At 39.7% G+C, this 14,181-nt stretch overlaps 1 protein-coding gene across 1 annotated transcript in view; it reads left to right on the top strand.

Moving 5' to 3' along the window:
- The window catches only part of LOC309488511 (adenosine receptor A1), a 56,527-nt gene extending 43,434 nt beyond the window's left edge, over window positions 1–13,093 (top strand). Inside the window, exon 2 of the mRNA XM_082156788.1 lies at window positions 11,330–13,093. Coding sequence (XP_082012914.1) covers window positions 11,330–11,990 — 661 coding nt within the window. The 3' untranslated portion in view covers window positions 11,991–13,093. The remainder of the gene's footprint in view (window positions 1–11,329) is intronic.
- Window positions 13,094–14,181: the final 1,088 nt, after the last annotated feature.

The following is a 14,181-nucleotide window of genomic DNA, read 5'->3' as shown; positions in this document are numbered from 1 at the left end:
AACAATGCTCAGGTAGGCCGTGGCATTTAAACAATGCCCAATTGGCACTAAGGGGCCTAAAGTGTGCCAAGAAAACATCCCCCACACCATTACACCACCACCACCAGCCTGCACAGTGGTATCAAGGCATGATGGATCCATGTTTTCATTCTGTTTACGCCAAATTCTGACTCTACCATCTGAATGTCTCAACAGAAATCGAGACTCATCAGACCAGGCAACATTTTTCCAGTCTTCAACTGTCCAATTTTGGTGAGCTCGTGCAAATTGTAGCCTCTTTTTCCTATTTGTACTGGAGATGAGTGGTACCCGGTGGGGTCTTCTGCTGTTGTAGCCCATCCGCCTCAAGGTTGTGCGTGTTGTGGCTTCACAAATGCTTTGCTGCATACCTCGGTTGTAACGAGTGGTTATTTCAGTCAAAGTTGCTCTTCTATCAGCTTGAATCAGTCGGCCCATTCTCCTCTGACCTCTAGCATCAACAAGGCATTTTCGCCCACATGACTGCCGCATACTGGATGTTTTTCCCTTTTCACACCATTCTTTGTAAACCCTAGAAATGGTTGTGCGTGAAAATCCCACTAACTGAGCAGATTGTGAAATACTCAGACCGGCCCGTCTGGCACCAACAACCATGCCACGCTCAAAATTGCTTAAATCACCTTTCTTTCCCATTCTGACATTCAGTTTGGAGTTCAGGAGATTGTCTTGACCAGGACCACACCCCTAAATGCATTGAAGCAACTGCCATGTGATTGGTTGATTAGATAATTGCATTAATGAGAAATTGAACAGGTGTTCCTAATAATCCTGTAGGTGAGTGTATATATATATATTGTCCTTGCATTCTTTCTTGTGGCTCAGTCACACACCTGAATGAAAGGCTCATTAAGTATGCAGCCTCATTATGCAGGGGCACTGTCTCCTCAGGTGTGAATCACGCCCACCCGCATATTGCCTTTCCAAACAAAAAGTGTCTTACAAAATTTAAATCAATGTATTGTTTTATGTGAATGGTTAGGCAGGATGATTTTCACATAATTTTGAAGAAAAAACTCTAGGCGACAAAATGCATTATTCAGAAGTCTTGTGGACACATATATAGTATGTGTTTTGTGGCTAATTTTCATTTTTAGTTTTTTCAATAACCATGCATAAACATTATTTTCTCAAAAATACAAACATGTACATACATGTTGCTCACATATTATGGTAGCCCTGTTTGTGCTAAATAGAGTGTAATTATACCTTTGCCATTAATATGTTTATAAGCAACTGAAAAAAAGCACAAATGTAAGGGCATGTCAGAACATCTCAAGGACCCCAAAAACACCTTAGGCCCCAGAGGGTTAAGGAAGCACACAATGAGGTCGTTTCTTCCTAGTGATTGTCCGGCCACAAGAGCGTGAGATGCTGTTATGGCCGCCAGATATACTTTGAACGTGGAGGGGGTGCGACCCATGTCCAAGAGCTCTTGCAAAAAGGTGAGTACACTTGGTACTTCGCCCAAGTAGGCCAGAGAACACCACCCATTTGTGAGCGTAGAGACGCCTAGTTGAGGGCGCTCTTGCTTCAGTGATGGTTTTTAGGACCCTATCCGGGAGACACCCGGGTACCCGTTGAGGGGCCATACATGAAGGGCCCACAAGTCGGGACGGGGATGGCAGATTTTCCCGTTCACCTGCGTGAGGAGATCTCTCCTCAGTGGTATTGGCCATGGGGCTGTTTCCAGCAGTTGTGTCAACTCGGAGAACCATAACTGAGTCTTCCAGAGAGGGGCTATTAGTAGCACTGCACACTTGCTTTCCCTGATCTGTCCGATGACCTGTAGTAGAATCGTGACCGGAGGGAATGCATATAGCGGATGCCTCGGCCAGTCGTGGGCAAGCTCTTGACTGAAGTGCTCTTTGAGAAAAATGTTCGGCAACGAGCGTTGTCTTCTGGGGCGAAGAGGTCGACCTCTGCCTCTCCGAAGATGCTCCATATCAGCTGAACCGACTGAGGGTGAAGAGACCATTCCCCTGGGGGATGCCTGGCACATGCGCTTCCCTCAGCGAGCGCAGGTTGCGCGCACACGAACTACATATATTACACTTCCAGCGTGAGCTGGAGGAAAGCTTGATACTGTGGGAACAGTGCTTATGTGCAGGGGTGCGTACTTTATAGTGGGCACACAACCTACATTTATTATACCTCCAGCGCCATGGCTAGGAAGGTTTTCGAGGCTCGGGGTCCAACACAATCTTGGGTCGGGGTCCCCGTTTCATATGCAGGGGTGCACACTTTGTAGTGTGAGCTCGTTCGCTTTGGTGAAAAGATTCAGCTGGAAGACACGTAGCCGAGATTCGAACAACGCCTGGAAATTTCTCTTTTAGAAAAAGTTTGACGCAGCAGCGAACACACTTGCGTTTAAAGGATATGGCGCGCCGGATGGCACAGCAGAACAGCAGGCTGAAGGCGGAAACAGGAAGCCTGCGTCCTCAGATCTGCAATGCAGCTGCTTGTTCCGCTGAAGGCTTTTCGACTGCGGCGAGAAGGCTTCTATCCAGAGATCAGCGAAGTGGTGAGTTCGCTGAAGGAGATCAAATCTAAGGTCCTTGGCAAAGAATGGGTGCTTATAGCCATAAGCCACGCTCATTCTGGCGGGCTCTGATGCGCCAGGGCCGCCTCGCCATAGGTTCGTGCAGTTGCCGCAGCACAGCTAATGAGCTGAAATAGCTGCACTGCGTTTTAAAGATTTGGCTTCAATATTCTCGAGAAAAGGAGTTTTCCCATAGCGTAAGCTAGCCTTACGCAATACGAGAGACCTCTCAAAAGGGAACCTAGAATACTGTCTAACACTTGATGGCTGCTCTGTCAAGTCCTCGGTTAGGAACCTGGGTATGCTCTTAGAAACCGAAAGTCACGTGTCTAGTATCTGTAAATATTTATTTTTTCATCTTATAAACATATCTAAATAACGTCATATGCTCTCAATGAAAAATGCAGAACAATTAGTTCATGCGTTCATGACATCAAGGCTGGATTATTGTAATGCTATTATGGGTGGTTGCCCTGCACGCAACCACCCATAGGTTGCCCTGCACGACCAGCTCGCTTTTTTTCTTATACGTGCAAAAGAGACTCAAAATACTGAGTTGATTTTGATCTTACATATAAGTGTTATACATCATTCAAAACTGTTAAATGTCTTCTTTTATTTGTGTACATTCATAATAAAAACAAAATGTTGCGTTTTTCGTAAAATAAAGAAAATAACATGATGTCTCTCTCAATGTGAAGTTCATTCTGAAACGCAACAGAAAATGACCTGTAACTCAGCAAATGTTTGTCACACAGACTTGAGACGTATGTCTTCACAAAGCTTTGAGTCTCTATTTTTAAATGATGTAAATTATATCAAAAACAAATATTCTCTGTTTAAGTAATCCACATGAAAGCAACGACATGTACAGTTTCTCAAACGCGTCGTCATTACTCTAATGTGACCACACCCACGCGAGCAAGAGCGATTGACATGCAAATAGTCCACGTGAAGGAACGCAGGCCTGTAAACGCCCATCACCTCAAAAACAGAATCAGAGACTCCAGTAACGTAGTCTGCTTTTCATAGAGTTTGGAAGACTGTGTTTGTGCTGTGCTGTTTACTGTGCTGAAGATGAGCAAGATTTTTAAGGTAAGACATTTCCACTCATAATAGTAAGCATGTTATTGTTGTATTAACTTTACATTGTAGCTACTAGTTAAATTGGTGCCAGACTAAAATGTACGTTATGAAATGAGATTGAAGTAAAAACATGAAGCCTAATGTCGTACATGTATATGTATCTATATAAATCCATTTCCGGTGGCGCTGCTCTGCTGGCAACCCGGACTCAGGTGCATTGCCCCATAAGCGTCAGTTTTATTTATTTATTTTCTGTTTTATTACTTGACTCGGAAGACAGTCGCATTATACCATGGGGACCTGTATGAGAACTATTCTGCTAATGCTGTTTGTTTGGGAACTTGTGTATCGAGGCCTTGCAGTGCGGAGAAGCGGGGAGGATGGCTGTTTGCCACCGATTACCTACACCAGAGACACACTGTTTTCGCTTTGAGCAAGAGACATTTTAACAACTGTGGATTTCACAGGCACAGAAATTTCATCTGTTTCAGTCGAAGCGCTTACGGAAGAGGGGGAAGAGGGATGGTGTACGGCAACGCATACAGAGGAGAGGAAATAGACCACCGCTTCCTTCGGTTGTTTTTGGAAATGTACGGTCATTGAGAGGAAAAATGGAGGAGCTTTGTATTAACAACAGAGTGTGTTATGAATACCGCGAATCAAGCCTCATAGTGTTCACAGAGACATGGTTACATCAAAACATTCCCGATTCATTAGTGGAATTGGAAGGACGCTCCCTGGTTCGTTTGGACAGAACAGAGGGGGAGGGGGAGTCATTGGCATTTACATCAGAGACGACTGGTGCAAGCAGTATATTGTACGGGAGGCGGTATGTAACCCTGATTTGGAGCTACTCTGTTTGTCTTTAAGACCTGTTTATTTGCCAAGGGAGTTTGGGAATATTGTCATGTGTGCGGTATATGCTGTGAAGGCCGCAGCTCGAATAACTGTGTCCAGCCGCAACTCCACAAGACACCAGGAGCAGCAGTTTTTATTTTAGGAGATTTTAACCATTGCAAACTGGAGCAAGTGCAAAAACTGGTTTTGAACAATATGTTCAGTGTGTAACACGTGACCAAAATATTCTAGATAAATGTTATGCATAAAAAGCATACATTGCTGGACCATTGGCAAATTCTGACCACAATATTATTCATTTATCCCCGATATACTGTATATGACTGTTTTTAAATCTAGAAAACCAGAGGTAAAGACTGTTTCTGTCTGGTCCGAGGACAGCATAGAAAAGCTTAAGGGATGCTTTCTGTGCACTGATTGGGATATGTTTCACAGCTTGGACATTAATGAGGCTACAAATACTATCACCGATAGATCTTCAGTCGACTGTGTACCAAGAAGTCCACAGGTCCTGATGGTATCTCTGCATTATTGTTAAAATCTTGTGCAGAAGAACTTACTGTGGCATGGTGTCCAATTTTTCAGCAATCTGTGGATTCTCATATTATACCTGATCTATGGTAAAAATCTACAATTGTTCCATTACCCAAAAAAAACAAAAACAGGTTCGAGTGAAAACAATGATTTTAGGCCAGTAGCCTTGACATCCTGTGTAATGAAAAGTTTTGAGAAGTATATGGTGTCCATTTTAAAGACCAAAGTTAACTCTGTACTTGTCCCATTACAATTCGCATACAGGCCGGGCCGTAGTACAGAAGATGCTGTTAACACTGTTACTTATTTTATTACTAAACATCTGGAAAATCCAAAAGCTTATGCACGCCTATTATTTGTTGATTTTAGTTCTGCATTTAATACAGTTCAGCCCCACCGTTTAATTCAGAAACTGAATATGTTTAATGTTAATTCTTTTTTAATCAGGTGGTATCTTTCTTTTTTGACTAATCGGACCCAACAGGTTAGAGTCAATCATACTTTATTAGAGCTGAAAAATATCAGCACAGGTGTTCCACAGGGATGTGTCAGTTCTCCTATCCTTTTTACATTGTATACCAACGAGTGTTCAAGTTGTGATTATAATAATTTTATAGTGAAATTCTCGGATGACACAGCGATACTTAGTCTTTTGTATGAGAATACTGATTTGTCAGTTTATTTCTCAGTGGTATCAAGGTTTGTAGAGTGGTGTGATCTAAATCATCTTATTTTTAATACAGAAAAGACTGAGGAGATGATTTTTGACCTTAGATCAATAGGTGATCACACACCAGTGCTTTTTCATGAAACATCAATTAAGCAAGTACGTTCCTACAAGTACCTTGGTAACTTGTATACCTTGGATAATACACTTAGTTAGGGGATTCATGTGGATACAATTTGTTCTCGTGTGCAGAAAAGACTGTATTTTTCACGTACACTTAGACTTTATGGAGTGGATCAGAAAAGTATGTCCATCCATCCATCCATCTTCTTCCGCTTATCCGGGGCCGGGTCGCGGGGGCAGCAGTCTAAGCAGAGATGCCCAGACTTCCCTCTCCCTAGACACTTCCTCCAGCTCTTCCAGGGGGACACCGAGGCGTTCCCAGGCCAGCCGGGAGACATAGTCTCTCCAGCGTGTCCTAGGTCTTCCCCGGGGTCTCCTCCCAGTGGGACGTGCCCGGAACACCTTCCCGGGAAGGCGTCCAGGAGGCATCATGAACAGATGCCCGAGCCTCAGCTGACCCCTCTCGATGTGGAGGAGCAGCGGCTCTACTCTGAGCTCCTCCCGAGTGACCGAGCTTCTCACCCTATCTCCTTCGGGCTGAGCCCGGCCGGACCCCGTGGGGAAAGGCCCGGCCACCAGGCGCTCGCATACGAGCCCCAACCCCGGGCCTGGCTCCAGGGTGGGGCCCCGGCTGCGCCATACCGGGCGACGTCACGGTCCTCGATTTAACGTCACTCATAAGGTTTTTTTGAACCCCCAGAAAAGTGTGTGTTTTTTTTATCAGGCAGTTATAGAGAGCATAATCAGATATGGCATTACGGTTTGGTTTTGTAACCTTACAATTCAGGTAAAGTTGAAGCTTGCACGCTTGGTTAAAATAGCGATGAAGACCATTGGGAGAAAGGAACTTTTGTCACTTGAGTCACTGTATGAACAATTGGTTCTGAGAGAAGCACATACAATTTTGGCGGATCCATTGCATGTTCTGCATACAGAGTATGAATTGTTACCTTCTGGAAGATGATACAGATTTCCGATGTGTAGGTATAACCGTTTTAAGAAGTCTTTTATTCCTTTTTCAATTAAAATGTTAAATGATGAATGAGTATTTTTTAAGGGTGTGTATAGGAATTATTACTATTATTATTATTATTTTTTATGTGTATTGAAGAATTTGCTGTTTATGTTTCGAATGATTTTGTCAATGTAAACACCTTGAGTCCAACACAAATTTCCCCTTTGGGGACAATAAAGTGTATTTCATTTCATTTCATTAATTTCATATAGACAGAAACAACTAGACAGGTATGCAACCTTTCAATGCTAAATTTATATACAGACGAGGATGTATTTATGTTCGATAATAAAACGCAGCATGATAAAAGTAGGCTAGTGTGAGTGTTTACTCTAATATGGAATATTATAATGTTTAGACCCGTGTTTACTGTATACTGTGTTTGTGGATGTCTGCTCAAACGTAGATATGTAGAATATGGTAACAATAATATTTCATAGTTTGGAGTGTCTCGATCGCTTCAGTAAATGTTCTCTGAGTCACTCGCGCTGTGCGTTTGAAAAGCAAAACGCCCCAAACTTAAGGCTTCATGTTTTTACTTACTCCAATCTCATTTCATAACGTCACAACGAATGGAAACATTTGAAGTAACATATGATAATCCATATATTTTTCTCTAGTGTAGTGTTACAGAAGTGTTCCTTTTTAACGATTTGTAGGCCGCCTGCTATAGGCTATTGTTATTATTATTTTATGCGGCACTACACGTAGCTTATATGGCTACAAGGCACAACAAACCTGGTGTTCATTTTATAAATACATATATGTGTATTTTGTACATTTTAAAGTGCAATTTTAACCAGAAAAATCTCAAATGTATTCCCAAAATCATGCAGCCCTATAGTTTGTCTTGATATCTGCATGTTCACAGCGGGTTTTTTTTTTTTTTTTTTACAGGAACCAGATGCCACTGATGAGTCCTGCTGACTTAACCCTCTGGAGTCTGAGCGTTTTTTTGGGCCCTGGGGGTGTTCTGACATGCCTTGACATTTGTGCTTTTTTCAGTTGCTTATAAACATATTAATGGCAAAGGTGTAAATTCACTCTATATAGCACAAACAGGACTACAATAATATGTGAGCCACATGTATGTACATGTTTTCATTTTTGAGAGAATAATGTTTATGCGTGGTTATCGAAAAAACAAAAAATTAAAATTTTGAAATAAGACCACAAAACACATACTAAATATGTGGCAATAAGACTTTTGACTTATGGATGTCGTCGCCTATAGTTTTTTCTTCAAAATTATGTGAAAATAGTCTTGCTTTATCGTTCACATAAAACCATACATTGATTTAAATTGATGTAAAACAGGTTTTGCTTGGAAAGCCAATATGCGAGGGGGGCGTGAACGAGGAGTGGTTTACACCTGAGAATACACCCACTCTGCATAATGATGAGCCATTCACTCAGGTGTGACACTGACTGAGCCACAATGAAAGGACAAAAGATATATTTAGAAGAAGACTTATATTGACCATTTAAGATTTTGCTTACATCTATCTTGTAAATATGTTTTGCTATTTTATTAAAATGGTTACAATTACAACAATAATTACAATTTCAACAATATTTCAAGTGTACTCTTTCTTTGTAAAAAAAAATGATTATAGGCCCTACATTTTATCTATGTATTCATTAGTTTGAATATAACCAACATTGGAACAGCTAACATCTTAGTTGATGACTTTATTTTTGACAAAAATCGTATTTTATATATAGAAATGGCTAAACAAAAGCTTATTTGATGTGGCAGTATATTCTACAGTAAAAACTGTACCCAAATCTACTAAACAAAATGTTGTCTTTCATATTTCGTCTGACTGTAACGTTGTTTTCATGAAATATTAGGGCATATTGTTAATTTGCAGTTTAATACGTTGCTTATACAAATAGCCTACATTTTATTTCAACATTCAGTCGATGTTTACTTATCTCAGTATAGCAATACAGTTTGCTAAAACATCATCATTCATTCACACACGCGATTTAAATTTAAACTGTCTTTGCCAGCTGTGGTAAACAGCGCGCATTCATGCCTTTATTCATTCATAAACAGAAACCCACGTGAAGAAATTCACGTGAGAAGGAAAAAACTTACTTGTATTCCTCAGCTCGCTCCTCGATATACCCGCACTTCTGACTCTGAGGGACATTTTCGATTAGTATTATTCCTCACAGCGCTGCAAGACGGTGTAAACAATGATCTAAATAAACGTGTGTGTTTTCTCGAGCTGATGGGGGCGTTCACAGGATTGTCTCAGCCATTTGCGTTTGAATAGCGCGCGCTCTCCGTGGGCGGGGCCGATTATAACGTAATGAGATGAGATGAGCTCGACTGGAATCGCTCTCTTTTAATACAGATTTCACAAGATGAGAATAATTGTTTTTTTATATAAATGACTTCATTTAAAAGAAGAGAATTCAAGCTTCATGCCTGTCTGTCTGTATGTCTGTTTGACTGAGTATTCGCTGAGTTATTGTTAATTTTCGGACGCGTTTCAGAATGGACTTCACTGGCATAGAGAAGGCAGAACTCGCTTCGTGTTTATTTTTCTTTATTTGGCAAAAAGCACAACACTTTGTTTTTATTGTGAGTATACACAAAAATAATACACATTTAACAGAATCGATTGATGTATGAAACTCCTATGGAAAATCAAAGTCAACAGAGTATTTATGAGTTTCTTTTACACTAATAAAAAAAAAGCGAGCTGGTATCGCCGGCGATACCGTAGACCTCAGGGGGTTAAACATTCACATGAGACTCTATACATGAACATGGTAAAGTGAAAAATCAAACACCTTGGAAATGACAGGTATGTACTATGTTTCAGGAATGGCACAAAGTTATGTGACTGTTCAAGTCTCTGTCTTTAGATCAGTGTGTTCAATAATGCGCTTTTTTTTGTCATTTGTTGTGTATCTTTGGATTATGTTGTGTTGTAAATAAATCCAAACAATTTTTTAAATCTCTCCTCATTCTTTGTGCAAGGTTCCTCATAATGATAGGGCCTGATAGCACCTTATAGGGCCATTATGGGAGGGTTTTTGTCTTTCTCAGGTGTGAAAACATCAATATTCATGATGATTCACGCCTCCTTGCATAAAGCTTTCTTACACAAAACATGTCTTACAAATTTTAAATCAAATATATTGTTTTATCTGAATGAGTAGGCAGGATGATTTTCACATAGTTTTGGAACAAATATTCTGGGCTACGTGATACAATTTTCAAAAGTCTTGTGAAGAAATAATCAGTATGGGTTTCATGACCTTATTTCAGTGACAATTTTTTATAATTTTTTTCACAAACCACGCATAAATGTCATTATCTCAAAACTACAAACTTTTACATACATGCTTCTGACATATTATTGTAGCAGAGTTTGTGCTGAATACAGTGTAATCAGACTTTAGCCATGAAAATGTCACAAGTAACAGAAATAAGCACAAATGTCAGCGCATGTCAGAACACCTCCAGGGCCCAGAAAACACCTTAGACCCCAGTGGGTTAATAAACAAACTACAGCTGGTCCAAAATGCAGCAGCTAGAGTTCTTATCAGAAGCAGGAAGTATGACCATATTAGCCCGGTTCTGTCAACACTGCATTGGCTCCCTATTAAACATATACATTTTAAAATATTGCTGATCACTTACAAAGCACTAAATGGTTTAGCTCCCCAGTACTTGAGCGATCTCTTAACGCATTATAGTCATCACGTCTATTGCGATCTCAAAATTCCGGCCAGTTGATAATACCTAGAATATCAGCACCAAAACTTTTTCAAAACTAGAAATTTTTAAGGCCAGACAATTCGTTTATTGAGGGTTGATTTGTAAAGTAGGACTACACTCATATATTCAAACGCGCATACCTCTAGACTGAACACGTAATGCGCATGTGCGCAACATCGTTTGCTTTTTGAGGTTTGCGCAGAGATAACGGACAATCGTCTGCACCTTCGAACCTATTTCAGGGAGTTTGTTCTTGAGACACCAGGCACTGTTGTTGTGCGGATGGGCGGCCGGAGCGCGTTAGGGTTTTCCTGTTAGAACGGGGTTGTGTTAGCGCCCCCTAAATTAATAACTAACGATCTTCGCAACGGAAGTGAATCAATCAAAAACTAACTTTAGCTGGACAATAACTTTATCCTAGAGCTGTTGTAAAGCCTAAACAATCTGTTACAGTAATTTCCTATTATCACTGTAAAGCTACTTTGAAACAATCCATATTGTTAAAAGCGCTATATAATTGAAGGTGACTTGACTTGACTTTGTCTTTTTGTCAGATTTTCAAATACTTTTTTGCTTCAAATTAAGGTTTGTAATGTTGTCATTCAACAACCTTGTAGTTAGTTAGTTTGGTTCATGGCTTACAACTCTCAGGACTTCTCTAAAAGTCTCTATGGGAAACATACCAAGGCTGTTTGTTTGTTTTAAAACTTTTTTTTTTTTTTACAGCTATAAAAGAGTGGTGACACCAAAGCGTGCAGGCACTGCTGTGGTGGTGTGCTGGATGGTGGCCATCGTAGTCGGCCTGACGCCCATGTTGGGATGGAACAATCTGGAGAAGCTACAACAGACCAACGGCACTATAGGAGCTGACCTTCTCGTAACCTGTGAGTTTGAGAATGTCATCAGTATGGAGTACATGGTCTATTTCAACTTCTTCGGCTGGGTGCTGCCACCTCTCGTCCTCATGTTGCTCATCTACACTGAGATCTTCTACATAATCCACAAGCAGCTAAACAAGAAGGTCACTGCCAACCAGACCGACCCCACTCGATATTACGGGAAAGAACTCAAGCTGGCAAAATCTCTTGCACTGGTGCTCTTCTTGTTTGCTGTTAGCTGGTTGCCATTGCATATCCTGAATTGCATCACTCTCTTCTGTCCGAGTTGTGAAAATTCCACATGCCTTCTCTATGTGGCTATCTTGCTCAGTCATGGTAACTCCGCTGTCAATCCCATTGTTTACGCATTCCGCATTACAAAATTCCGGAATGCCTTCATTAAGATCTGGAAACAGTATGTATGCTGCACGGAGGATCCACGTGTGGATGATCGGCCCAGCTTTCGTATAGATAGCAAAGAGAGAAGACTGCGACATAATGATATCTGATGCTACGCTCAACAGGTCTCCTCTATTTGAATCACTTTTTAAAACATGACAGTTGATGATGAGTTTTGAAGGGAAATGCAGTATGGGATGTATGCTGTGAGTTGTGAGAATACATCTGCCACAAAAATGACAATCAGACATTATTGGATTTTTTTGTCAAAGTCACTGGTGCATATAATTAATTGCATCATTAGTGAGTAATCATTAAATAGATGGAAATGGGCTGTTTTAGAGATACAGCCACACAGTATAACTTACATTCAAATCTGTAGGAATCTTTATTTGATTATGATTTCCTTTTGTGCTGGAGCTCATTTTAATGTGGCTATCACATAAAAGGCTTTATATAATTAGCGCAAAATTGCAAACTAAGTGTCAATGTATAAAAGTACAATTAACTATATATAACAGCATCTGAAGACTTTGAGGAAGGATGATGAGAATGTGATCTGATGCCATTTTATATGCCAGAGAATTCATATTTTGAAAAGAATGGGATACGGTAGAGTCATGTATCATTTGCTGTTTTCTCAAGGTGAGCGCAAGTTGTAGCCAGCTAAGCCCACTTTTTCCTCAAAGGTATAATTTCTAAAAACAAATATTAATTCTGCCATAATTTACTCACCCTCATGTCATTCCAAACCTGTTTGACTTTCTTTCACAAAAAGGAGATGTTTAAAAAAATGTCTATACAATAAAAGTCAGTGTGGTCCAATGTTGTTTTGGACCCCATTGAATTTCATTCAAAACACTTGAAACATTCATTAAAAAAAAATTGTTTAGCAGAAGAAAGTCATACAGGTCAGAAACAACATAATGACATAATTTTCATTTTTGGGTGAACTATCCCTTAACCCTTTCATGCATGAACTTTGACAACATCAGTCAGGATTTTTTCCCTATGTGTTTTTATTGCTCTTAGGGCAAAACAACAACAACAACAACAACAACAATATCTGAACTTTTTTTTACACATTTTCAGATGTCCACTTGAGTGGACAATATGCATTTTTGGTTTTAAATGAAGACCTACTGTATTAAGCATAATACAGTAAAACACAGTAATATTGTGTGTATTTAACAAACCGATGAAAAAAATAAAATAATCACATGAAACATAAAAATACAATACAGCTTACATTTTTGCAAACACAGTTGAGTTTGTTCCTGTTTGACCAGCTGATGCAGAAGAACTTCCAAGTTAAACGTTGCATGTCTTTGATATTAGAACATGAGGATTTTATTCCATCAAAGTTCTGGTGGAGGTACAACTCTGTGGAAACCCAACTTTGACTATGTATAAAATGCTCATGCTCCCTCCAGTCTACCAGAGTACGTCGATTTACCCCTATTAGCTGATTATCTTCAAAATGGACAAATGTCTACAGAAGCTCTCCTCTCTGAGAAGACCTCAGACTGAAATCTACATTGATCTATTGATGTTTTCAGACTGTAATGTTTTCAGTCTCATCTGAAATTAGCAGTGTTAGGGTAACACATTGCATGTAACGTGTATTTTGTAATCAGATTACTTTTTTGATGTAATGAGTAAATTAACACATGCATAATCAGAGGTTTTTTTTTTTTTTTTTTTACTGCAAATACATTTTTAAAACACAAATACATTTGTTTGCAACCAAAAAAAAGTTACTGCTGATTAAGTATTTTCAAGAACAAGTTCACAGTAATAGTATGAATTGTAGCTGAAATATAGCTAGTGATGCATGCTGTCCAATTTAGTGGACAGATGATTAATAAGAATTTCCTCCCAATCTAAAATCAATACTTTTATAATAATTTTTAATAATTTAACAATATGTGACTCCTTAGATGTTCCAACATTTTATTTTTACATGCAATCTTGTTTGTCCAGTTTGTGTGTGTGTGTGTGTGTGTGTGTGTGTGTGTGTGTGTGTGTGTGTGTGTAGATATTTCAATCTAAATTAAGTAGTTTGCCATATTAATCAATTAATACTAATCTCTACAGTAGGTGTAACCAGAGGTGGAAAGAGTACTAAAATATTCTACTCAAGTAAAAGTACTATTACTTCAATGAAATTTTACTTAAGTACAAGTCAAATTACAGGTCTAAATATCTACTCAAGTAAAAGTAAAAAGTGGCTCATTTAAAATGTACTCAGAGTAAAAGTTACTGAGTTACTTTTTTAACCGCAGGGGTGGGGTGGGGGAC

The sequence above is a fragment of the Leuciscus leuciscus genome, assembly GCF_965113295.1.
Source record: "Leuciscus leuciscus genome assembly, chromosome: 23".
In the NCBI taxonomy this organism is placed as follows: Eukaryota; Metazoa; Chordata; class Actinopteri; order Cypriniformes; family Leuciscidae; genus Leuciscus; species Leuciscus leuciscus.
Note: the sequence above shows the minus strand (reverse complement) of the source record. Positions and strands in the feature narration are given on the sequence as shown.